General features: G+C 38.3%; 1 protein-coding gene across 2 annotated transcripts in view; it reads left to right on the top strand.

Annotated features, from left to right (window-relative positions):
• The first annotated feature begins 3,809 nt into the window (after positions 1 to 3,809).
• Positions 3,810 to 26,254, top strand: part of adcy2a (adenylate cyclase 2a) — a 39,505-nt gene continuing 17,060 nt past the window's right edge. For both annotated transcript variants that reach the window (XR_011929027.1, XM_072460006.1), the window contains exons 1-3: positions 3,810 to 4,353; positions 6,128 to 6,325; positions 13,153 to 13,314. Coding sequence is in view for 1 of the 2 variants with exons in the window: in XM_072460006.1 (XP_072316107.1) it covers positions 3,865 to 4,353; positions 6,128 to 6,325; positions 13,153 to 13,314 (849 nt within the window). In the remaining variant the exon portion in view is untranslated. The remainder of the gene's footprint in view (positions 4,354 to 6,127; positions 6,326 to 13,152; positions 13,315 to 26,254) is intronic.

Genomic DNA, 26,254 nt, shown 5'->3' with positions numbered 1-26,254 from the left:
AGAAACGACTACACCAGATGACAGAAATAAAGAAATCACATCAAGAATACTACAAATCAAGCGCACAAGCGCACCTACAAGTATTATTATACAAGTAATTATTGCATCATATGTTTTTCTTTTATGAAGTCCATCCAGAGGTCGCATGCTAATGTACTTAATTGTCTATAGCAGGAACGACATCTGCCATAAAACCACTTCTAAATCAAGCAAATTAATTGATGCAGCACTGTGAAAGAAGAAAGCTTAAAAAGAGAACGAGAACAAAAAGAGTCAGAATGTTAGTTTTGTGTGTAAATTCAATATATTTTGTTGGGTTTTTTCCACTCCACTTGGTACGCATCTACCCATCTTTCAAGTATTTCTGCTCAGGGCTGGCACTTTGGGGCAAGGAATCCTTCAAACAGCTCTTAGCTGGGTCCAACCGCGCTGCTGTAGTGGCGACTACTGTAAAATAAATTGTTCATGCACAGAGCCTTGTTTCTTTGGGTCATTGCTGCAGGGCAGGAGCCCTGCTTAAACACTGGTACCTCTGGTTAGAGCCACAGCCTTAAGGATGGGAATGGAATGAGAATGGATCGTTGATGGAGAAAAAGATGGAGAGATGATGGAATGATAAGAAATATAAATGTGGTGCTTGTGCATCCTAAACCCCATTTAACAAATGCCATATAGTCAATCAGGGAAGAATCAGCTGAGCTCTTATTCCACCTTCAAATTGATATTATAGTGCTGCTCTGTGGTCGAGTGGTCTTTTTTGCAAATCGGATTTTTTTGCATCGCAAATGAAATTTGTGAACCCAACAGCCTTGAAGCTATCGATGTGGAGAAGAGAGAACAAAATTACACCTATAACATTCAATCAGATTCATGTGACCTGTGTGTTCACGCTGCAGTCACATTGGAAAAGATCAGATCTGAATCTTATTTCGTACCTCATACAAAAGATGTCATGTTCGGAAATATGGTCTGTATCAATCTCTGCCACTGTGCTTTCTAACACAAAACATGAAAAAAACAGCTTTTAAAATCTAGTGCTACATTTATACAACAAGACATGCACATAATGTGTAGAAGATGTGAAAAAACATTCTGGTTTGTCAAAAACTTGCCCATTCTCACTTTTGTTTTCACATGTTTATAATGTGCATTTCTATATTTAAATGATCTATTCTCATCTAATATTTAATCCTCACTTTTTGTGTAAATTGACTATTGATATAAAAGTTTGCAATGCTGAATAGTAAGTAAATTGTGTGGCTGATTAATACTTCAAGTTTCAATTTGTATCAGGAACCAAATGTGCAATAGTCTTTATGAACTGTGAGGGAAGAGCGTTACTCCATTGATGCGGTGGTGCCATTCTGAATAATTGAAGTCATTTTCAAAGTGGAGCCATGTGAAAATTATGGCAGAAGAAAAATCTCTACCTTCTTAACCAGCTGAACCAGCTGTCTTTTCTCTACAATGAGTTGTCTACCAATGTTGAATTACCCTAATTGTCTAGGAGACGTGTCAGGATATTAGTGAGTATAGGTGCCCAATTCAGCACAGCCCTTGTCTAGCTTGACCTTGTGTTGAGAGAATAGCAATATGCCCAATTAAATTATGGCTTGCACTATGTATGAGAATTTTCAGAGTGTCGCAGCAAAAGAAGTGTTAAAATAGAAAACCATAAGGGATTAATATATATATATATATATATATATATATATATATATATATATATATATATATATATATATATATATATATATATATATATATATATATATATATATCTACCGTATATATATATATATATATATATATATATATATATATATATATATATATATATATATATATATATATATGTACATACTCTACAGTTGTCATTAGCAGAGACAAGAAGGAAAAAGCTTTTGTTTCGGAAAATTATTGATTACACGATTATTGCTATCATCGTTTGCAAAATGGATGATTGAAGATGTTCAAAGAGGGTAAATCAACTAAAAAGAGAAATGAAAGTATCCATATTGGATTGCCAAGAGTCCACATGTTGTTTTATACAAACATATTCATCAACATTCAATATGCAACATTTCCCTTTGAACATAAAAAACCCAATCGAGTTTTCAAGTTTTTCACAGAATTTTTAAGTTATTAACATCTATTGAACCTATAATGACAATCCAATCAGAGCTGGTATGCAGTAACGAGACCACTTTGACTTTGCCTTTTTAAAAAAGGCACATTTTTCTAGGAAGTCTCTAAAGGTACTGTGATGGGGTTCCTGTTGGGCAAAAAGCTTAGCATTATTAGATCTACAATTGAAAGAAAATTAACATCTCAAAGCTGTATGAATAGCTGGTAAACTGTATATCTGTAGCTGTGCCGAGTGAAATTTGAGTAAAATTGTAGAGCTTGGTGGCAGAAGTAGGTCATGATTTCAGAGGAGCAAGGTAAGGCAAAGCAGCTGAGGACCTGGGGGAAACGCACCATGCTGAAAGCAGTGGAGCTCAAAACTAAATTGAATTGTCTATAGAGAGAAAAGTTTGAGTTTTACTCCACTTGGTTTAATCCAAGGGTAAAAAGAAGTGGAATTGAAGCAAGATGACAAAAACAGAGGGTGAAGTAGAGGACACAGTGAGCACAAGCCGCAAAAAACACACAATTAATCTAACCACAGAGTGAATTGTGAGTTAATGCTCATGTCTTCTATTTTAAACACAACAGTGGGATTAAAGATAAAGAAGGCAAATTTGGGGCGTAATGAAGCTGTACTGTTTTTTGGCTATAAAGACAGATTCATCAGCTCTTTCCCTGGCAGTCAGAGCTATGGACAAAGCCAATGGAAAACATGAATAATGAAATGCCTTAGTATGTGTTTTTCATTATGCTCATTAGAAGATAGTTTGGCAGTATTAGGTTTTGTTTCTTAAAGACCTGCTCTTTTCCCGAATTAGTGTTCTTGGTGGATCATTGACAATGACACTCAATTATACTGCTGTTTCAACTCAATTAACCTTGATGTTCAGTTTTTCTTGTGTTTTAAACTAAAATGATTATGACGAGTGGTAAGATATACAGTTATTTCTTGTTATTTTGAGTACACATATTTTTTTATTTTATTTTGACCTTTCAGACTGGGGAAGAATTGAGGAACAATGAATGCATTGAATCCAAAAAGATGCCAGGTGAGTCCATAAATTCTGATAAATAAGCGGGATTACCTACACATCTGGGTGAATATGTGTCTTGTCTGTGTACAATCATGGTTGGTTGGACATTTTACGCAGTGATGTATTCATTGTCTACTTCTCAAAAAACGTTTCTGAAATTTTAGCCTGTCAAATTAAGTAATTGCTACAGGATCAGGTGACTTGTGCATAGAATTGCAGCTTGAAAAATATTGCCTCTACACAAGACCCAATTAAATGATTGATATGTTAATTTACTGTCAACAAAAGATGGAGGACTGAATATGGAGACCAAAAAGAAGAGATGTGCATTCTGACAAGATTTACATGTAATAGATAGGCTTATATGTAAACAGATAATACATTTAAAATAACAAATAACTAAAAGCTATTGATACATTATCAACAATTGATAATTATTATAATTAAAACAGTCATTGGATCTACCATAAAGGATTATTCTACTGCCTTCGAAACCCATCTGAATTTGAGTTTATTGAATTACTTGTAAATGATTCTCGTCGCTCCATGTGGCTCACTTGCTGCTCTCCCCTTCCTCTCTGCCCCTCCCTCGCTCCTCCCTCCCACTTCCCTCTTCCCTGCACACTAAAGAGCACTCAGTCTGCTCACTCCCCTCATTTCTCTGTTGCTCCAACATGTTGGCAGGAGGAAACTGGGGAGGATGCTGCGCTCTACCCTCGCCGCGTTCCTCTCACCTCTCTGGCCGGCGCACGCTGTCTCCAACTCCGACTCGGCACCGTCCGTCACCTTCAGTTGCCTGCACTTGAAAGACTTGAGAGAAGAGGCTCCCGGGGAGAAGGAGGAGAGCAGGACTTTTCAAGCCAGAGTACCGAAGAGCTGCAGGAACTCATCTGTTTTAGACAGTGCAACTATTCCTGGCTCCGCTGGCGGACCTGCCTCTCCTCCAAGATCCATGTGGCAGGAAGCAATCAGAAGGAAGCGGTACTTCCTGGACCAGGCTGGGGCATCCGGAGTTTGGGATAAGACAGAAGCGTGTGAACAAGGACGGGGCATGAGGAATAAGTCCCAGGACGGGCTGTACGAGTCCTACTACTGTATGAGCCAGCAGCATCCTCTGATTGTCTTTCTGCTGCTCATAGTGATGGGCGCCTGTTTGGCTTTACTGACTGTGTTCTTTGCTTCAGGACTGGTAAGGTTCTCCAGGAACATCTCTGGATAGCTGCATTTCTATATTTTATCTATCTCCAAGCATTTGTGCATAAGGTGCAGATATAAAACTACCAAGTGTCGGGGTCAGTGAAGCTTGTTTACCAATGAACTCACTGTACCATATGGAGCTCATGTTTATATTATACGATTATTATCCACATGCCGGCTGACTGGAATATAGCAGAGCCAATTACATTTAATGTCATTCTATTTGCCATCTCACACACATAGACGCACAGTCTGAGAGCTCCTATGTGCATGTGCATGCGCTCTCTCTCAGCATGTGGTCCTCATCGCAGCACAAATGTGAAGAGAAAGGTGAAATAAAAGTGTGGGGAATATGGGGCTTGGTTATTGTCTGATCTCACGCTTGGTTGACCTACAGAAGGGAGAGCTGTTTTGCCTCTGTCACTATTTTGATAGGGTTATCTGCTCTAGAGGAATTAAATGTAGGGCTAAAAATAGACATTTATATATTCAGCACCTAAAAATAAAATCTGATTTCATTCTTCTCTATTTATGTCTCATTTAATGATATTTAAGCGTTTGTGGATGAACAAAAATAACCATTCACAAAACCTTAGTACAAGGGTGCCTCACCCATCTCCTGTCCTTCCTGACATGCTGCTGAGAGCCGATTAATCCGACACACTCCAGCAGAGATAACATACAGTGTAAAATATACACACAGATCTGACGGATTTGCAAGTCAATGATAAAATAAAGTTTAAATTCACAGTCTGAGCCTTGATGTAGTGTTGACTTCTTAAAAAATATTTTGGTTACTACAATTTAAGACCGCACAGCAAATTTCAGGGGAACACATAATTAGGATTCAGGCATTCCTCAAATAGTACAACATATTCTCAATGTCTGTATATACTGTAACAGTAAGTACTTTTATTGACTTACAATAAACAAGCCCTTGAGTGAAAGTGCTGTTCTTTCAGACACTGCTCACTATATTAACAAAGCACACTTCCCTCCTTGTTTTGCTGTGTACTGGATAGATGAGGCTTTTGTTCCTTATTATTTTCCCATCATCCTTTATTACTCTCTGTTGAGGCGCCCTGTGTCATCTTTCACCTCTTCATATCTGTCTTCCTTTTATTCATGTCTCCCTCCTTTTTGCTGGCTGACCTAAATCTTGCGCTGTTTTGGATTTCTGCTCTGGGCAAGACAAACTCGCGGTAGCGCTCTGCCACTGCATACACACATGGCTTTCTGTCCCACTGCATTGACTGCAGGCAGCAGTTAGTCGGGGCTGGACTGGATTGGTGATGGAGAGCACTGGGCCCATACACAAAAGGCTTTCTGTACCATACATTTGCAGGTAAATGTAATACTTGATTGTGACGATCTGGCTTCAAAAAACGACAATGATAAAATAAATGATAAAATGACATCACAGTTCGCTATAGTGCACCCAATTATTGATTAAAGGCTCCACTCCCACATTTTATCATTGAGAGGTATGATGCCTCTACTTACCATAACAATATCAATACAGGACAACATGATGGAATGAAATACAGCAAGGCAGCCAGGAAAAATGAAGAAATGCACTGTGCCTTTGCACCCACCACCAAGAGCCTCCTAAAGATTTTATCAACACTTTCAAACCTAAATCTCTTTTTTGAGAGGCCGATACATTATACATGGGACTTAGAAAACTGACTTTTTTGTTCTGTCTGAGATACATTGCTGTATTGCTATCTTGTTATTTTGGACTAAAATGCTTGTTTTCTTTGCAGAACATTGAGGACCATGTGGCCTTCGTTATCACTGTGCCCACGGCGCTGGCCATCTATCTGACTGTGTTTGTTCTGGTCTGCATTGAGTCTATCTTCAAGAAGCTCCTCCACCTCTTCTCCCTGCTCATTTGGGCTTGCCTGGTTGCCATGGGCTACCTTTTTATGTTCTCTGGGGGTATCGTCTGTCCCTGGGATCAGGTAGGATGTTTGCTTTATGGAATAGTGGTAGAAGAATACTGTGTTGCTATGTGCATTCTTCTATAATCCATTACTGTATGAACTTCTCTTTCACCAGATTATATTTTCGTATTTTATCATATTTTTGTGCTCTGATGGGTGATGCAGTGAATGAGAGAAAGGAGATTTAGGTTACTTATAAAAATGACTTTTATTCCTCCTCTGCAGCTTTCTGACCTACTTTCTAAAATAGTCTTTGTAAGCCAAGGATGTATTAGACATGCACTGGAATGTGTGCACGATGATACTACTTGTAAGGCAGGTATGTTAGGGTTAAGACTCATCATAGAGTAAATTAAATGATCTCCCCTTGGTTTAATTGTAGGAGGAAGGCTTAAGGACTATTGCTTGCTATGTATATGTTTTATTGATGATTTGTTCATAGGAGGATAATTTTCCCCCACAGCAAGTGACAGGGAACTGCTTATATATTCATCACACGAGAATAATTGCAGGATCATGAAGTATTATTTGCCTATGAATATAAAAATGAGAGACGTGTCATGTTTGACTTGTATAAAGGCACCTACACAGATGTTTTCTGTGAGGTTGACATGAATCAATACACTATTTTTGCCCATACATTTATCAAGGCTCAGGGAGTAAACTGCAGACCTGCTGACGCTGTCCCAAGTGACTCCTCGCACCAGGCAGCTGCATATGAATCAGGACCAGCGCATTAAAATGATCTGAGATTAGTGTTCCTACAGGGGTTTGTTCATGTTCAATATGTTTAAGTGGTGCACTAGTGTCTTATCTTCAAATGGAATTTCTAAAATCAGGCACCAAAAAAATGAAGACATAATTAGTAGAACTCACGACCACTGCTGCAAACATGTTCATTCTGTGTACATTCTTCCTGAGATATTATGGATCGCCTTTCTTTGTTAATGCTATGATGTCATTGTTTAGTGTTTGAAATGCTCAGTTCGCGTATAGCCAAATTGGTAAACATTTTAAACAGTTTTGATTTAACACGTTCAAAACTCTTTAATTTCACAAACGATCTTCTTGTCCACCACAGCAGGCCTGCCGAATATTTGTCTTGATTGCAATAACAAGTTAAATCACAGTTCTATCTACAAATCTTAGATGAGGCAAAAGGCAAAAGTCTAGTCATTTGGAAAATGGGGAGATGAAAACACCACAGAAGCCCAGGTAACATAATTTGAGTATAGCCACAGCCTGTAATTCCTGTGCCCGTCCAAGAGATTGGAATATGTTTGCCACATCTGGACTTGGTCACTAGAGACTTCAGTGAGTCAACACATGGTTATAATTTTAAGCTAGTTAGTGAGGGTGCAAAAGGCCTTTATTAATGGCCTTCTGTACGATGATGATATGACACAGTATTATATATTCATATTAAAACCATCTGGCAGCCAAAAAAGGTTCAAAAGCCATGGAAGATGTGGCTGAATGGCTTGTGCGATCCTGTCTTCTCTTGAACATTGGCAAAACAAAAGATATGTTATTTTCTAAAACCAATGCAAAAAAACCTCTGATATTTTGATCCACAAGAATAGCATATCTTCATGACTGCATCATACCTTTTTATCACTCTATTTTTGGGCAATCAGCTTTCTCAGTGAAGACCACTACACAGACGATTACGCAGCCTGGAGCATACAGGCATGTACTCTGTGTACTTTCTGTGTTCAGTCTGTTGTCGCTTGCAGCTGCAGATGTACATTGGCAAAACTGATACAATGGCAACATTTATGTCCTGTACATGGTCCCCTTTTGAAGTAAATAAATAAAAAAACTGTGTGAAATGTGGGGTCTAATTTGCAATACTGTGGATCACAATTTAAGATGTGATAAATCCCAATATGCTTTGACTTGATGAAGCATTATCTATCAAATGTTGTTTTTTTTTCAATTGTTGGAGTTACGTCTCTCTTGTTTGTTGACATTGCAGCATTAACCAATAAAACATTTAAGATGGAGTTTGCAGCAGCACGTTCCTTTTAGTTAGTCTCCCTAATGTTTAAGTGATTCACACAAGCCACATTAATTAAGACTTCTGTGAGCATGCATCACTGTTGATTCGCACTGGCCTGGTTTTGAGTTGAAGCTTTCAATTAGGATAATATTGCAGTTCTATGCCAGAATGATAAACAACATTCAGCTTTATTGCACCACTACGTCTTAAATCTCATAATTCTCACAGTTTATAAGTCTACAGCATAACCCGTTTTCCTAATTGTGTAGTGGCCTTTACTATATATCACCTAGCACACTTTTGACATCTGTTATTTATGTCTCTGAAGCATATAGTCTTATGTGCACTTTTGAGCACTCTCCAAGTAGCTCTAGATGAAACAAAGAGCAAGAGTCAAAGTTAATTGGTTGGGATCTTTGAGATGGTAACTATAGTCCTTACTGTTGTAGCTCCAGCCTTATTAAAGAACGCTACGTTTTTCTTATAGTGGTTTTGTTGCTAAGAAGATTAGGAATTTGTCTGTCCAGTAGATGATGCATATAGGTTGCCAAGTTACAACGCAAGCTGATGATTTTCATGCTGCATAAATCAACTTACTACAGTGAACACTGGACATGTGAATAAAATGGACTGGGTAGTTCAATTATCCACAGCCCTGATTTATGTTAGTTTTTTTTTTATTTAAAAACTAAAATCTGATGGCCTCATTTCTCACCGGACTATTTTCCCTTAAATTGTTTGGTGCCTTATCTACACAGTCCAGCCTGTAGCTCTCACTCTCTGAGATGTCTGGACCTGGTCTTTCTCTTTCTTCCCTTTGTCTGTCTCTCAATTTCAGCCCGTGTCACCTTTGTACACAGAGAGAGAGAAATATTTTGTGAGTACACACCAGGCTCATTAGGCTTCAGCAGCAGAGCAGTGAATGACAGGCTATTACATTAGGGCTGCCTGGAATAGTAAAGGTCTGAGAGTGGATATGTAAGAAAATAATGGAAGCGAGCTGCTTTGTGTCGGAGTAGGAATACTATACAGCAAGGAAGTCTGAACGCATGATATGAACCACTTGTTTTGCGTCATCGATATAATCTTTGTTGTTGAATAGCCAATCCAAGCAGTGTATTGATTTGCACTGTAGGTTCATTTAAGTATGTCAAAATGTGCCACTGTCTCAACAGCCTAAAAGCCTAATGTAATCTAACACTATCTATCTAATTGGATTTACCACCCCTTGTCTCTGTTATTATTATATCATTATATTGATTTATGAAGCAGAAATGGGTTTGACTGAGCATGCCTTGTTCATTTAATTCTCATAGAGGATCCTTGTCATAGGATGTAATATGATTTAACCATTTCTATACATTGCCAGTGGCTCATTGCGGCTTGCACTTTTCACGTCAGCAGGTGTCTTTGTTCCCTTCCCTCCATTATCCATTATCTACACCATCTCGTTAGTCATTTTAGCAGCATTGGATTTCAGTCATTTAACAACCACATCATTTTCTGCATGCGATAGTCATTTGCAGACACTTTTTTGAACCTCTTTTTTTGTGTTTTTATATTAATATTACAATGGTAAGTGTTTATTTTTTAATTTAAAGCATAAAACAGCAAAATACCTTTTTAACAAGATTATTCTTATTCTTATTATTATCATCATCATCATCAGTAATTTGTTGTTTGGAGAGGAGTTCAGACTTTGGAAGAACTAATGGGATTATTGTTTATGTTTATTGAATTAATATTGAAACAAATGCCATTTCTTGATAATAAGACAGAATCAAATTGAAGATTGTGATGGATAAAAACTAATATTTTTGCAATTTTGTCCAGTGACATTATTTCCATATATTCACGGATGATTGCTCTGACATTGAGAGGACAATGTATTGATTTTGATGCACACATTGCACAGTATGTTCTCCTGATGAGGTGGCTCGCTGAAAAAAGACATGCTACAATAACCGCTTGGAAAGGAAATGTCACTGAAAGGGTGTGCATCTCCATGATGATGTCATTGCTTTGCTTGAAATCGTCCACAGTGTGTCGTTAAAATATACAGTTTGCACTTATTTGATTAACAATGTTTTTATTGCTCCAAAATATTATAAAAAATCACTCCCATGAGCGAGTTTGCCTCAACATTCCAGGCAAAGCAATAACATCTCCATAAACACAAGCTGGTAGCGGATCCTCAGCTTGAAAAGTTACGTAGTAGATCTTTAATGACAGCTTGTATTCCGTCAGCTTTGTGAAAGGGTGATTAGTGGATTATTGATCGAGTGTAGAGTAGATCCCTTCTTCTTTTTTTTGCAAATCAATAGCCTAATGCCAGTGAACTGTGTGTGAAGCATTTTTTATCATTCAATTTTGTCCTTTTATTCAAACCTTGAGCCTTTTCCTGCTATGGTGTTACATATGAAGTAGACAGTCTGTGAATATGTTGTCCACAAAGGTCATATGTATTTAGCAAGCCGTTTTTTGTGGGCTTTAACCTGAACTAATGGATGAAGAATTCCCCGGCTGTAAAAAGCGATGGAAGGATGAGCTTAGAGAAGGTGCTCAATCTGTTATTACTCTTACTGTATGTGTGCAGTGTATGAATGACCAGGAGGCAGAAGAGGGTTTGGTCTTTCTTGTGGCTGGAATAACATGATGACGGTGGAAAGAGAGTGCATTTATGTTATTTTAACAGGTGATTTGATAAACAGCATAGGCATTATTATTCATTATTCATTCAAGCAAGTTCCTAGCCTGTGAATTTTGTTCACTGACAATGGTAAATAAAATGTAATTAAATACCCGGTATGATAATGCCCTGGTGTACAATCAACTACTGCCACGCTTGCAACAGTGAGCAAAGCCATTTAAATGTGCTTCAGACTGAGAAAGCAGCGTACCTGAACTACTGTAAATCCACAGTGTCATACAGACCAGGCCATGCTGACCACTCTCAATCCATTATGTGCTCATGTAAAAAATACTTTGCTTCATTTAAGGGCTGATGATTGTTCAAGTTGATTATGAAAGCCCAATTAAGCTTTTCTATGTGGAACTCCTTTATGGCGTTTATTCTGAGAGCTTTTTTAGATCCAAAGTACTTTGAACTGCGGAAAAAAATACTTAAAAAAAAATTGCACTTATGTAATTAATGTCAATGCAGTTGTAATTAGGGTTGCAAAATTTCAGCAATTTTCAAAGTGGAAAAATGTATGTAAGAATCAATGAGAATATTGTAATTAATTAAGCCTTAATCAAGGAAAATAAACCTAAATCTGCGCTTTGCAACCACAGCTGAGCCTGAAAAAGCATAAAACAAGTTGCTTATTGCCAAATGAGTGGTCACATTTGAACAACTTGATGATTAAGACATTTAAGGCACCCAGGCCAATAAATATTATATTTAAAGGGAATAGACTCCATTGAATGTCTTGTTGAGTTTCAGGTCCTGTGGTCTGGTCTCAAACATTCTCAAACTGTATAAGATCAGTCACACACTGAGCTCGCATTATAAATTCTTTGGGATGTCTAACCAAACGCTCAAAACAATTGATAGTTTTCGACTCTGTAATGTATTAAACCATAAAGCACCAAGGTAAACAGTGAGCCTTAAGAGGATGGCTACTGTTACTAAGCTATTATGACCTGACAAATTTGAAACACATAAAAACACTTCAATATAAGCTTTTATATAGTTTCACACACTTAATGGGACCATTGTATGAATGGGGTGGTGTTGTATTTCCCATAAAAACATTGAATTGTTCAAATAAGTAAGAATTGTTCCATAAAAGGTCAGTGACTTATCTTTTTGCAAAAAATAAAGCAAGCATAATATGTTTTATAAGCCTTTTGACGCTTTCCGAGTTGCTATGGGAACTCTTCTGGCATTTTCTGTAAATGTACTGGCAGTACTTTTTAAAGTAAAGTAAAGTAAAGTTTTTTAAAACTGTCATAAAGTAAGTACCAAAAACCAATCTGTCTGTAATTCAAGCAAACTCGTTGAGCTTCACCGCGAGTCAGCTCCGAACAGTGAAAATGCTGTGTTTTCCTCATTTTCAGTCTCTTCTAGGTCTCTCGCCTTGCTCCGGCTTTTATTTCCTCTTTCTGCACCTGACGACCCCCCACATCCATTCCCCGCTTTTCCACTGTTCTTGAAAATGGTCCAGGAAAGGTTAAGCGGCACCGGGCTGCAGCCTCTGAGAACACTGGTGTCTTTCTCCGGCAGATGGGCTCATTTAACCCGGCTGCACAGGGCAGATTAAAGACAGCAGTGTGTCAGTGCACAGAGGGAGGGGTTGTTTGTGTGTTTGTGGAGCTGAGGTAAAAACTGGAGCTCTCCACACGCTACATTAGAGGTGTCAGAAGAGAGATGGTTTTGTCGACCTACACGATCATAACAGGACAGGAAGCCAAAGACTAGCTGCTATCCCGGCTCTGTCTAACAAGACATTTCTTGCAGGTACAAATGTGAATGCAATAAAGCAATGACAATATCTAATTTGTTTAATTTGTAACCTTTCAGTATATGTCCATGCATAGTCTTTTAAGAAGTTGGAAGAAATTGCAGAAATCACTCAAATCAGAACATTCATCAGTCAAGTTAATTTCCATTAAACTGTGAGAAATAAACCAAATTCAGAATCCCTTATTTTTTGTGCCAGTCAAAATAGTGAATGCACTATAGCATGTATGTAAATACATACATTAAGGATGCCATAGACTGCATTGTGTTTGATATATAAATGATTGTATTGTTTGTGAGTTTTTCAAGGGCCAGCAGAACAAATCCAATATTTTTGCCTCGGCCATATCTAAAATTACCCTCCTTTTTTTCATTTAGGTGTCATTCTTCCTCTTCATTGTTTTTGTGGTCTACACCATGCTGCCCTTCTCAATGCGGGATGCCATCATCGCCAGTGTCATGACCTCAGCCTCCCACACCATCGTGTTGATTGTCTGCCTGTCGGCCAAAGCCTCCAGTGTGGAGCCCATAGTGTGGCAGGTAAGGAGCCATTGATTCAACTGTAACATGTGGTCCTCATGGATGCGATAGTACCCGTATGAAGAAACAAAACATACACATAATCAAGAGTACCACACGATCAGTGGTAGTTCAGTTTATAGTAAATGGGTATAAGAAGAACGAGGAAACATATTTGAGCAATTTTGTTGTTGAATGCAAAAGTAACCCGGGGCCCATTCACATTTGAACTGTATCATATTCATTTTGCAGCCCTAAAATGGTGCTCAAGGCTCTATGAAGAAGAATCACTGATCTAGAATAAACAGACTTTTCACTATCACAAAGGAAAATTAAAATCTGTCAAACATTTTAAGAGTGAATAATGTAATTAAGTTTTGTCACTCATCCAAGTAGCCTCTTCAGTTTCACTGCCTTATAACTGTCTGAAGGGAGGAGTAAAATACACTAAAACTAACACCCTATAACCTACATTAAAGATGAGTTAAATATTTTGAGCTACCTTATTGTTGTACCCTAACCTTCCATGCTATACTTCAAAACCAAAACAAACACACAATAGAGTTGATTAGAGTATGCTAATAGGAGTAAGATAACCACTTAGGGACATGAACAATTACGGTATGCAAAACATTACTCAGGTGACAATCCACACCATGGCATAGTTCAACAGACTGAACTAACAGATACTCCTTACTGTAAACATCTATAGGGTGTGTTACAAGGCAGGGACTTACTGAGACACTGAAGATGGATCTGTCCCAAAAAGGTAACCAGCCTGTATACTATGTGATGGTCCCAAACTCAGATAAACGGTGATTGTGTAAAACATAAGAAACACAGAACACAACAGAAACTGACCAGAGAGCAAAAAGGAAATACAAATGAACATCAACTAAACATTCAAAAAGCAAAATGATGGCATGTTTAAAATAAAATAATGGTCCCAACTTGTCAAAAGTCTTTCAAATCTGTCTATTTCCAAATTAAGTCTGAATGTTATTTTATTCCATTGTTTGATGTCCGTTACTATGTCCGCCCAGTCCTTGAACTTAAGACATTTGCAAATGTCTCTTTTGGGATGGAAAGTTGAAAAAGGCCCTCGAGGCGGAATCCGTTGTGCTGAACTTTGATTGCAATGATTTGAAGGATTTTGTAAAAGTCAGTAATCAGAATTTGGATTTACATAAGACATCTACTTCTTTTACAGATCTTATTAATCAGTGGGACCTTTTCCAGTCAGAGGTCTGCTTCTGTTTTGGCAGATTAAAATGCAATTGCCTTTTAAGATGCGGTTTTCTTGTCTTGTTATTATTATGGTTATTTTTTGTACCATAGTTTGCCGTTGTTTGAAACAACAAACAAACAAACAAATGTGACCTTTGAAGTAAATGTAATTTAGCAGGTGAGCAATAGAAATTTTAACATATTTTTTTAAAGGTCACCATCTTTTTTTCAGCTTTATTTCCAGTTTGAGAGCACAATATTCATACAGTTGGCAAAGGACACAATATTGGGAAGCAATTATCTGGAAAAAGGCACAGTGCGATTCATTTGAGCTCTGTTAAACTTAATAGTGAACGTCATGATTGCCCTTGTGAGCCGTTTTCTGATTGCTTGTGATTGTGTGTGTTGACAGTTACACAAAGTAGATAAACTTACTAATAACTAGGTCTGTACAACATGGTTAATTGTAATTGCAAAATCTCCACTGAAGAGAGACAGATTGCCACTCAATTGGAAGCCAAGAGGGCATGCAGTCTGAGAGATGACAGAGTAGCTTCTAGTTAAGGTATCGTTACGTAACAGTGTTGACTGTAATGCTTCAGTGAATGTACTAAAATGTGTACAATAGGCTCTTCTTTCCCTCTGGGGCAGGACTCTCCTTGGAAAGAGATTCTAACTTTCCGATATCTACAGACTGCATTCTAAGCATTCAAACAGTCTAAAAATGCATTAGTCTCAACTCTGCTACAATGTGTTCTTGAAAGTGCTGTTCTCAAGTTTAATTGAATACAATCTGCTTGAGTTGTGAATGCTTTTAAAAGAGTTTTAATATGATTCGTCCAATAAAAAGAAAGGGGTTGAGAGAAATATCAAAACCTATTATATACGTACTATCACAAATGTTGAACCATATCATTATTTGTTAGGGATTGGGTTCACAAACCTGCCATATTAATCTAATATCTTATCTTATCTATTTTGAAAGATTTTAAGATTTCCCTAACTCACACTGTGTGATACAGAGCAATACTGTATACTGTTATACAGTACGCTGACCTGCTCATACTGTACAAGAGACAAGAACCAGAGGAGGCTTGTGTGCCGTGCTGTGGACACTATCTGTCACTTTAACTATAATTTAATCAACAACCTCTCACTGCGCTGGTTACTTTCTGCACTTCTTCTGTACATTTACTGTGAACTTTGTGTACATACTAAGTCAAAATACTAATAATTTTATTAGTAAATTCAATAAACCTTTTCTGATTCTGATTCTGATCTATTCATACAGCGTGTTGAACTCCCTAAGCATCATCATAAATCATCGTTTGAAATGTTGCCACAAAATATAATTTTTTTGCGTGTGTGGTGCTTTGTTCTGCACGCTCCTTGTCCCATTTCACCTTCATGCCTCCAGGCAGGGCCGGCCCAAGCCTTCAGGGGGCCCTAAGCGAAAACATTTTTGGGGGCCCCTCACCACGTCATCAGAATCAGTTTTATTGCCATTGTCAGTGAACAATTCACATATGGGAACTTTCTTCAACGCAAACAAAGCACACCCAAACTCCAGGGCATCTGTTTGACAGTTACTTTATTGTCAGCACCTCACAAGCTCAAATATTGATAACTTAAATCCCACAATGCAACTTGGTATTCCGCTGACATCACCTCTACTCCCTGTACAAATAACACACGTCCCAGATATGTTTTTGGGTGTATTTGTGGGCGTTAAGGGTCTACAGCCACATTAGCAGTTTAAATTAATGAACGGGGGGGGGGGGGGGGGACTAAAGTAAGAGTAAAATGTTGAGGTTGTAATGCTATAAAATGATGATGTGATGAAACTGTGCCAGGAGAAAATGACTAAAGCCAGTTATTAATACATTAGTGTACGTAATTACTCAATACAATATTGGCTATGAAAAATAATTATGGTCAAATTGATTCATTTTAACTGAAAATGTAAAAGTAATAGTTACTTTACTAATTTATCTTTTACAGCTCCCAACTGTTCCTGCTTGCCAAAGTGACAAAACAAGTTATATTAAATTAAACAAATGGCATAAGCATTGCTTGATTAACAATTAACACTGATAAAACAGTGCAAACATGTTATTCCCAGAGAATGAACAGAACGAGAACTGAAGGTCCAAACCTCGCTATTGTGAAGAGACTGCGTTTCTGCAGCTTTGCCACTTTTATATAAAAATATATAGTATTATTCTATAAGAGACGCAATCATAATATGTCTGGTTATTTTTCACTATCAATTTATTATAATTTATAACAAATAGTCTAATGATGCTTTTTAAATGAATTGAAATGTTTTATTGCTCTATTAAAAGTTAATTACAATATAAATGTTTGTTCTGATCAGAACATCACACACTGGACTCCTGCACCTTTACGTTCCTCTCATTCCACTTTAAGAAGTCAAAGTCAAACAGACATCACGAGTCACGATTGATCTCACACATGGAGATGTGAGAGAGAGGGACGCAAACTCAAACCGCTCATCTCTGACTGAGGCTGCACAGGGGCCCGGGACAGGGGCCCGGGACAGGGGCCGCACACTGTTCACTCCAAAGTTTCACATCAGAGGTTCCGGACGAGACGGCGCTCGTCCGGACCGGATCTCCGCCTCTTAGTGACCCGGGGCATAGACGCCCCTCCCCGGCCTCACCTGCAGCTGACACTACCGGGCTGGTGTAAATGTGAATCTTATTATCTTTCATTCAGACATATTATTATGCGCGGGGCAGAGCTCTCGTCTCCTCCAGCCTGAGCGAACTAACGTGACAGAATCGTGTTGTTTCAAACAGCAGCATTAACCGTCTCTTTGTAAGAGAAGTTCAATACCTGGAGAGTGTTGTTGAGTTTGCAGTTTCTTTACATCGTCAAGAAGTTTCTTCTTTCGTTTTTCGGCATCGGGGGGATATATTCCTCTGGACATGAGGACCACGTTGTGTTGTGTTTATGTTTTGCTCTCGTTCTGCTCGCGCACAATGAAGTTGCCCAATCAGCGCAGGTTTGGTGTCTTGGTTGCCAGATTGTCATTACAAATAAATGCAGTTTGTGCGTTATATGTTACCGCTGTGTGTGCTGCCGCGCCAGCAGTGCTACTACACTAGTGGTGCACGCTGCGCTTGCACTTCTCATAAGACGGGTTGCCAGATTGGGGGCCCTATTAACGCCTCGGGGCCCTACGCGGCTGCTTAGTTCGCTTATAGGCTGGGCCGGCCCTGCCTCCAGGCCACCGGAGTTGTGTTTACAGCCACATGCATTCGTATTGTACTGTGTACACCAGGGGTGTCCAAACTATGGCCCAGGGACCAAATGTGGCCCTAAGACCAATTTTTGTTAGCCCTCAGGCTTGACCCAAACAAAAACTAATACTTTTTACTGTAAAATTTATGTTATACCAACCTGATATTAATATTAATCCCAAGTCTTATTAAAGGTATGGAGGCCCATCAAAACTATGTCATATGTAAAAGTTTGAATGATTCACTTCATTGTCAGGTTGTCTGTGGCCCTAGGCTCCTTATAAGTTTCAGAATGTGGCCCTCGGTGAAAAAGGTTTGGACACCCCTAGTGCACACGCTGCTTTCACCTTCAGCAGTGCAGACTCTATGACTCATGATAAATATCCGTCTGAAATCCCTGTGTTCGATTGTGCACTCATTGTGAGCAGGTAATCGCAGCTTGAATCCGCTTCAGCTCGACACAGACACAAGGAAGAGCCAAAATTTGGCCAAATGTAAAAATTGTCTTGTGACTAAATAAAACTTGGCCAAAAAAATACACAGTGTAAGCTCAGCTCAAAAATATATTCACTTTGTTTCTTTTTGTTTCTCTTTTGCTGAATGAGAAGTCTTGAACTTTCTGCCAGTTTTTGTTTCCTGTTGCTAGGACCAGCTGTAATTACAGAAATATTAACCAATTTTGGAACCACCTTTCAGATCATTTCACACAAAGCACAACTAATCTAATTTGCCAACGTCAGTCAAGCTAAATTATATTTGTAATTTTCACTGTAAAAATATTTAACTAATTTGATATTTTTTGGAAGCAATGAAATGAGATAGTGACATTTGATTTTCTATTATACTGAGCTAATGTCAATAATGAGATAGGTTAATTGTAATTGTAATGTAATAAACCTGCCCAGGGACTGCAGAGAGCAAGTAGCAGTAGCTAAATCTGGTGCAGATCATTTATACTTATTTTATTTGCATGATCCCTGACAAATAAAGACTAAACCAACAAACTAAACTAAAAATCAGTCAGTCTAGCTCAATGTTAAAGTAACAATTCCACACTTGTGATCTTACGGGAACACGCATGTCATTGTGTTTACCCTTAAAACCCCAGTGTGTAACTTTTAGCCAAAAATAGATAAAAAATAAAACATTTTCAGAAATATGGTACTTTATATTTCCAGGAAACCGTGCAGGTGATGTACCACACTGTTGCTTTTCTACATAAAATATTTGTTTCCTACCCATTAAAACAATGAAGGATAACTGCATACCATGTGGGACAATAAAGGATTATCTTATCTTATCTTATATCGATTAGTGTTGGAATTGTGTTGGATATAAAAATGTAAAATGTGGTGACAGATACTGTGAGTCTAGAGATGAGAAGGACACATGCTGACATATTCACTTTGTCAAGTCCATTAAACTTTATACTGCAGCATCATTTAAGTCCTAATGAACTGGCTCGTTTATTAAACAGAATAAAAGACCGTTCAGGCCTGGAGCTATTTGAGAGTGACATCACTGCTCTGCTGATGAAGAACAATTTTATAGGCTTTGCAATCATTGATTCATATTTTGTCTTTCTAGCCTAAATTAGTCATGTTATTTGCAAAGGTAGACATCTGGACAATGTTTTTGAAATCAAGGCATTTCAACTTCAGCCGAAAGTCATTCATCTGAAGGTACTGGCCTGAGGAGCTAGAATTTAGACTGAAACTTGCTCAGAACTTGTTTCTTTATTAGACTAGTTTCAGGTGATTTGGCAAAGTGATGCTTCATGAAACAGAAAAGCACTTGAAGCAAATGTGTCGGACCCTAAAGTCCCTAAATCTTGTTTTTATTGATATTGGCTTCAGATTTGAAAAAGGACTTCAAATTTTCTTCAGTTCAACAAATGCTCAATCTCATGTCCGTCATGATAGCCTCCTAATAGCAGCTTTACGCCTCTATATATTAACCCCACCAGTGACGCTCGGTGAGGTTCAGAGCTAGTGAGACACCAACTCTTTAACCACAAACAAATTAACCCAAAAGAGCTCCTTAAACAGGTTGTTCTGGACCAAAAAGAGGAGAAGCTGCAGGAGACTTGCTTTCATTCCTCACAAAAACCTTGCATATTTTGACTCTGCAGTTTTGTGTCATCAAAATGTTGGGACATTTCACAAAATCTTGTGCAATCCACTAAACCAAGGAAAGCTAGCTCAGCAATGATCAAACCTGACTTTAATCTGATCACTGATGTTATCAAAATGTTAAAGATCCATTGCCTCCGTTCATCTCTGACATGACTCATCCCAAAACAAACTAGACTGTGCAATCTATATCGTTTAAAAAGTTTGAACACGAAAAAAAATTCAGGGCCAGGAAGAGTCATTCCAGGATCTCTTAAACTCCTCGCCGCGTCACTATCCACTAGCTTAAGTGTAATGTAACTACAGCCAGCGTTTTTAGATATATAATTCTGTCTGAAGAAACCCATTCAACTCCGGTGTAGGTCTTTCTTTAGTTATAACCTCTTGCTTTGATTGAAAATCCGTTCATCAATGTCCCAACATTTTGATGACACAAAACTGCAGAGCCTGTCAAAATATGCAAGATTTTTGGACTTTGTGAGACTAAAGGCGGATCTAGTTGGACTGTATAGCACACAAATGGTGAGGAATGAATTCAAGTCTCCTGCAGCTTCTCCTCTTTTTGGTCCAGAACGACCTGTTTAAGAGCTCTTTTGGGTTCATTCGCATTTGTAAATCTGACTCTGAAAGAGTTGGTGCCTCACTAGCCCTGAACCTCACCGCACATCACTGCTGTCCACACAGGGCCACTCAGGAGCGCCCTCTTCCATGAGGCACACGTGCTGATGCCTCGCTGAGTGAACTTTTATTGCAGTTTTATAATGAATCCGTGAGCCTAAAACACGCTTCAGAAATACATTTCATACATTATTGAGAATTCGAAGCACAGAGCACATCGTCAGGGTGTTTTATTTGTTATAAACAGAGGGAGAGAGCGATACATCATTTGCATTGCACCAGCTCAGTTTGTGAGGAGTGTGTGTGTGCTCCAGAGGCAGAGCAGCTGCTGCCTCCTCCCTGTATCTGAACGGCAAACATCTGAACATTTTGACATCATTTGAAAAAATATTGTTCAATATTGGATTCAAACGGAAAAGGTGTTTATAATACATACCAGATGACAAATATTAATATTCTTTTAAATATTAATTTATTATTATTTATTTTTGTATGTTTTTACTGCCTCCCTTGAATGCACGTCACTGAACCCCACGGTTAGAAGACAGAAGACAAAACTACATAATCTCAGCTTCACAAAGAGCCCAGCCATTTGTTTATAATACAAAAGGTTTAGAAACAGCTTCAGTATGGATTGAGCCTCATTTTAGTCAGGCGCTTTAGGGAAAATCAGGGAATTATAAGAGGCTTATATTTTTCTGCTTTTGAAACGAGAAAACCTACGCAGACCCAGTGGGATTAAGAACGACCCCACACACCCAGGAATTGTAAACTGTGCTCTATGAGACCAGAGCGCTAGCCGCTGTCCCAAAGCACCAGGGTTGTTCAGTAGAAAATGCATCATCTTGTTGTGTACTGTAAGGTGTCTGTAAGGTCTAATCTCATTCATCATCCAGTCGATACAGTGTGTCACTTCCTCAAAACGTCTCTAATTTCACACAAACCGTCTACATGGAATGGGACGGATGCAAAAACATCTCTTTTAAACTTTGGTGGAGCAGATTGAGACAGACACGCTGTTCTGTGGTTCGCTAAAAGCCATGTCAATCAAACTCAGGTTCGAGATGAACCCAGTGAAATGCTTTTGAAACAACAGTAGATTAGGAAACATCTAAATCACGCTACAAGTTTCATGAAACATCTAACTCACGTGATTGGGAGTGTCAGGTATCAGGTCTGATCCTAAGGTTGGTCGTTTGAATCCAGCTGCACACATAAGCATCCTTGGTAGAGCGGTCAGAATTACGGATCCACAGGAAAATGGATGTCCTCGGGTCTCCCCCCCAGTGTCTGCGTACACTGGTTTATGATTACGTGTGTGAATGGCATGTGGTTTCTTGTTGTAAAGCACTTTGTAGGTAGAAAAGCATTATAAAAATGTGATAATTGCATGACAGGTGCTTTGAATCATGTTTCTACACCTTTGAATTTGGGTCAAAATGCCTGTGTGATCAAGGCCGTCACTATGTTCTACCCTATTGTTCTCTATAAGTCTCGCTCACAACTGCTGAATACCTGATAAGCATTTGACTGGCTTTATGGTTTCGACCAAGGTTTGTGTGGGCTATTGTTAACAGAAGATAAATTGTATCTTAACCCACCTTTTCTGTTCGAATAATGGTTTTTAACCAGCATTGCACCTCTTATTCAAACCATTTGTTTTATCTGTTTAACATTTGCACCTTACTGTCTTCAAATGAGGCTGTTAGATGTTGGTGGACGGCTGATTGACAATCCAAATTTGAGTGTCCTTAGTGCATTTGTGCATTACACCTTATATATTCATGGCCTTCTGCTGGTTCTTGATCTCCTTTAAACCATAAATACAACGATTTACCCTCCAGTTTCAGACTAGACTTTATAATGCACGATGCCTTCTCTTTTGTAAAACAATAATGCATGGAGGCTGCATGATTCATGTAGGATTTATTTGATACACTTGTACTGTATGTCGGCACATACTGAGCTAGGCTTAGATGAGGGCACTGATGCGTGAGAGTAGTTTTCTGTGAGCTCCGTGTTCTCACGTGGCTTCAAACAATGGGACCGATATTGTTTTATTTCACTAGATGGTGGGACATAAGAACATCTACAAACAACAAGAAAACATGTCATCTGTGCAACTACACCAGAGAGATTGGGAAAATATGTCCACTTCCTCTGCGTCACGTTAGCTGTTGATGAATGGAATATGCATAAGGCAGCGAGTGGATCACAAAGAAGATGTAATGAGCAAGACTGGAATACAGCATTTGTGTGGAACTTGAAGTAAGGTTAGAGTCTGCAGCGTTTCAAGGACAGAGCAGGGGTAAATTGGAGTCGGTCAGAGGTTGGTGTGGCCAAACTGCTAAGGAATCCAATGTTACGTCGTTCTTGTTTACTTTTTAAGACCATTTGACATTATGACCACCAATAATAGACCCTAGTGATAATGTTCTGCCTGATCGGTGTAAATTGCCTGCATTTTGGTAGATGAATGCCAGTCCCTTGTTTGAAAGGTAATCTTTTCTCTCTCCAGAACTGGCCATGTTAATCTCTTGTTCAAATTTACATCAGAGAAGTGTGCGCATATCCAACAGGCATTGCAATTATAAGGTCAGTATTGTCCTGCAGAGAAAGACAGGAAACTAGGGAAATGACTGATGAATCTCTTGGGTTTGGCAATCACTGGAAAACTAGAAATGTTTATGAATGAGTGTGAAAGTCAAGGAAAATAATGTTGGTTTTTTTAATTAATATTGTATCAAGCCAAAGGTTTTCTGTATCCCAGTGTCTTTATACATTCACTTGCCGTCAAGAGACTCTGAGCTGAATCCTAATATTGTGGTTTAATTTGTTTTCATGTTTTGTTGGTTTGCAACTGAAATAACATAATATGATGACCCACAGTTGTCCTTGTTACAGTAGGTGACTTGGATCTAATTTTACTCTGCTGTTTGTCTTTGGAGCAAGCATCCGGCTTACAATATAACAGAATGAATTCATACAAGGATGAGTGGGATAGGCCTTGGTCACATTTATGACGCACTTTCTCCTTTGGCCTTGTGTACAAGGACAAACGCATGGGTCAAGAATAAGGGCTTTAGTAACGTACGCCTTTCATACAAAGCCATGATACTGACAATATGCTTTTTACGGTAAAATTCTCCTTTGTTCTTGCCTTAGGTCAGGATAAATAATCAGAATTGTGTGGGGACGCACATGAAATTATTCAAATGAAATATTATGCTCATCAAAACCTGGGGAAAGATATTTAGCAGTTTTTTGTTATACCCTGGGCCTAGGAGGTGGAGGGAAAAATGTAATATTAAAGCCACGGTAGCGGCGATGATGGCTCTCGCCTCCCGCCCGCCTTCCCGCCCGTCCATGTTTTCTGCTGCGTTCTGCGGCATACCAAACGAAGCTCAGTAATTCACCTTTGATGATTGCGTAGTTTGCGATTCAAATTGTAGTTTGTCCTGACATTGCAAGATTGTGCTGAACGCAGACCTGAGCAGGGAGAAAGAGAGAGAGCCTCAGTGACCCGGGACTTTTCATTGATGTTGAGGGGGTCAAAAATACCCGAGTTGTGGCAGAAAGAAAAAAGTTTAAAGAATAAAGTCTAAAGAATAAAGTCTAAAGAATTAAGTCTAAAAGAATAAAGTCTAAAAGAATAAAGTCTAAAAGAATAAAGTCTAAAAGAATAAAGTCTAAAGAATAAAGTCTAAAGAATAAAGCCAAAAGAGTAAAGCCTAAAGAATAAAGCCAAAAGAATAAAGCCAAAAAAATAAAGCCTAAGAACAATACTTCTAACGCTAATGCTAAGACTGCGGCACGAGAGGAAATGTCCCATCAAAATAAAAGCGGAAGAAGAAGTAAGATATTCCTTTATTGTCCCACCTGGGGAAATGTCATTGGTGCAACGCGGGAAGATACAGAGGTAGATACAGAAGAAAAGAACAGATCACTTATAGGAATTTTGAAAAACACTAAAAAAGTGAAGGCATTAATTGCGCCTCTGCTGGCCAATTGTGAAAATACACAATATCTGCAGTGCACTTTTTTTCATGGCGTCTCGAGGAGAATATAAACCATGAGTTTCAAACAAATCAGACAATGTTGAGTTTTTCACACAATGGGTAGGGGGCGCTATAGAGTAAATTCCATTAGGCGTGACTTGTCCTAGAAAAAACAGGAAATTAAGCCTTTTTTAAGGGCGTGTTACGCGGAGACCGTAAATAATAAGATAAGATATTCCTTTATTGTCCACACATGGGGAAATTTCGTTGTTGCAACGCAGGTAGATACAGAGGTAAAGGACAGATAACTTATAGGAAGTTTGAAAAACACTCTCAATAGAACTCATAAACAAAAACTCTTATAGACAAAACCTCCCATTTCCCAACAAGGGATGGAGGGGAAAAATAATAGAGATAAAAATAAAACAAATAAATAAATAAAATATAATATATAATATATAAAATAAAATGAAAAAACAGCTAGCGTAAGACAAGATAATACTAATAATAATAATGGAAAAATAAACACTCTATTCTCATCAGTTATATGCACATGAAATATAATATCAACATTCTTTTGAATATTTATTTAATTTCAATGTCTTTAGATGCAGAAGGTGTTGTTTTGAGCTTGATCGAACAAAAAACATAGGACAAGTACGATTTAGAAAAAAAAAAAAGTCAAGCGTGGCGGTGCCACTTTGATTCGACATGGCTGACTTCCTGTTTATCATAGAGCGATGCTGCCAGGTGCGTTTTACTCGTCAAAGGTCAGAAGTCAAAGGTAGCTCTATCACTGTCCAAAGTCTCATGTGCCTAGGCCAGGGGTGTCAAACTCATTTTGGGCCGCGGGCCGAATTTCGATGCTCAGGCTGGGTCACGGGCCGAACATAACGTAAAACATAAAACAATTAAAAATAAATAAGAAATAAATAGCTTTATATAGCTTACGCTGTTTTTGAAGCAATTACTGGATCGATTAAAAGAAATTACAAGCACGTTTGTTCTCATAAACTAAAATTCAGTTTATGTGCCTTACAACTTCAGATTTAATCTACAGAGATAAGCATTTAGTCTTTTTTAAATATTGTTAAATAGGTATTTGGAACTGAAAAATATTGTATTTGACTTTATAACAAAATAAACTTCTCAAGATCTAAAAAACCTTTTAAATGTACTAACTAACATGTCCACGTCTCTGTAGTTATCTGTAGTTCTCTGTAGTTATCTGTAGTTCTCTGTATCTGAACACCTGAACTGACACACCACTAAATACAAACAAACGTGACGCGTTTAAGGAGGTTAAGTTTACCCCTCAGGCCTTGAAAATATAGAATAAGTGCATGAACCACAGTGTTCCATCAAACCAAACTCTTTTCTCAAATCGTGGGCCCAATATTATGTACAAAATAAAACCATAAAAAATATAAGAAATAAATAGCTTTTTTACAGCCTAGTAATAGTTGTGGAGACTGTTGCACAAATGTGCAGCAGGTGAAGGACTGAGTCCATATTCATGCAGCAGAAGGAACAGGAACATGGACTTTTGATGTGATTTCTGATGTGAAATGTTCATATCACAGACATGTTTCTGCTCAAACTCAATATGAGCTCGCTATTTTCATAGTTTAAGTTGATCTTAGTGACAAATGATTCATGTAGTGACTCAAATGAGGTCATTGTGTTTGTGTTCAGTCACATTAGTGTGGACACAGTCATA

Source organism: Eucyclogobius newberryi, unplaced genomic scaffold (assembly GCF_026437365.1).
Source record: "Eucyclogobius newberryi isolate DKJ021-1_F unplaced genomic scaffold, fEucNew1.0.hap1 SCAF_3, whole genome shotgun sequence".
Lineage (NCBI taxonomy): Eukaryota > Metazoa > Chordata > Actinopteri > Gobiiformes > Gobiidae > Eucyclogobius > Eucyclogobius newberryi.
This window is presented reverse-complemented; position numbering and strand designations above follow the sequence as displayed.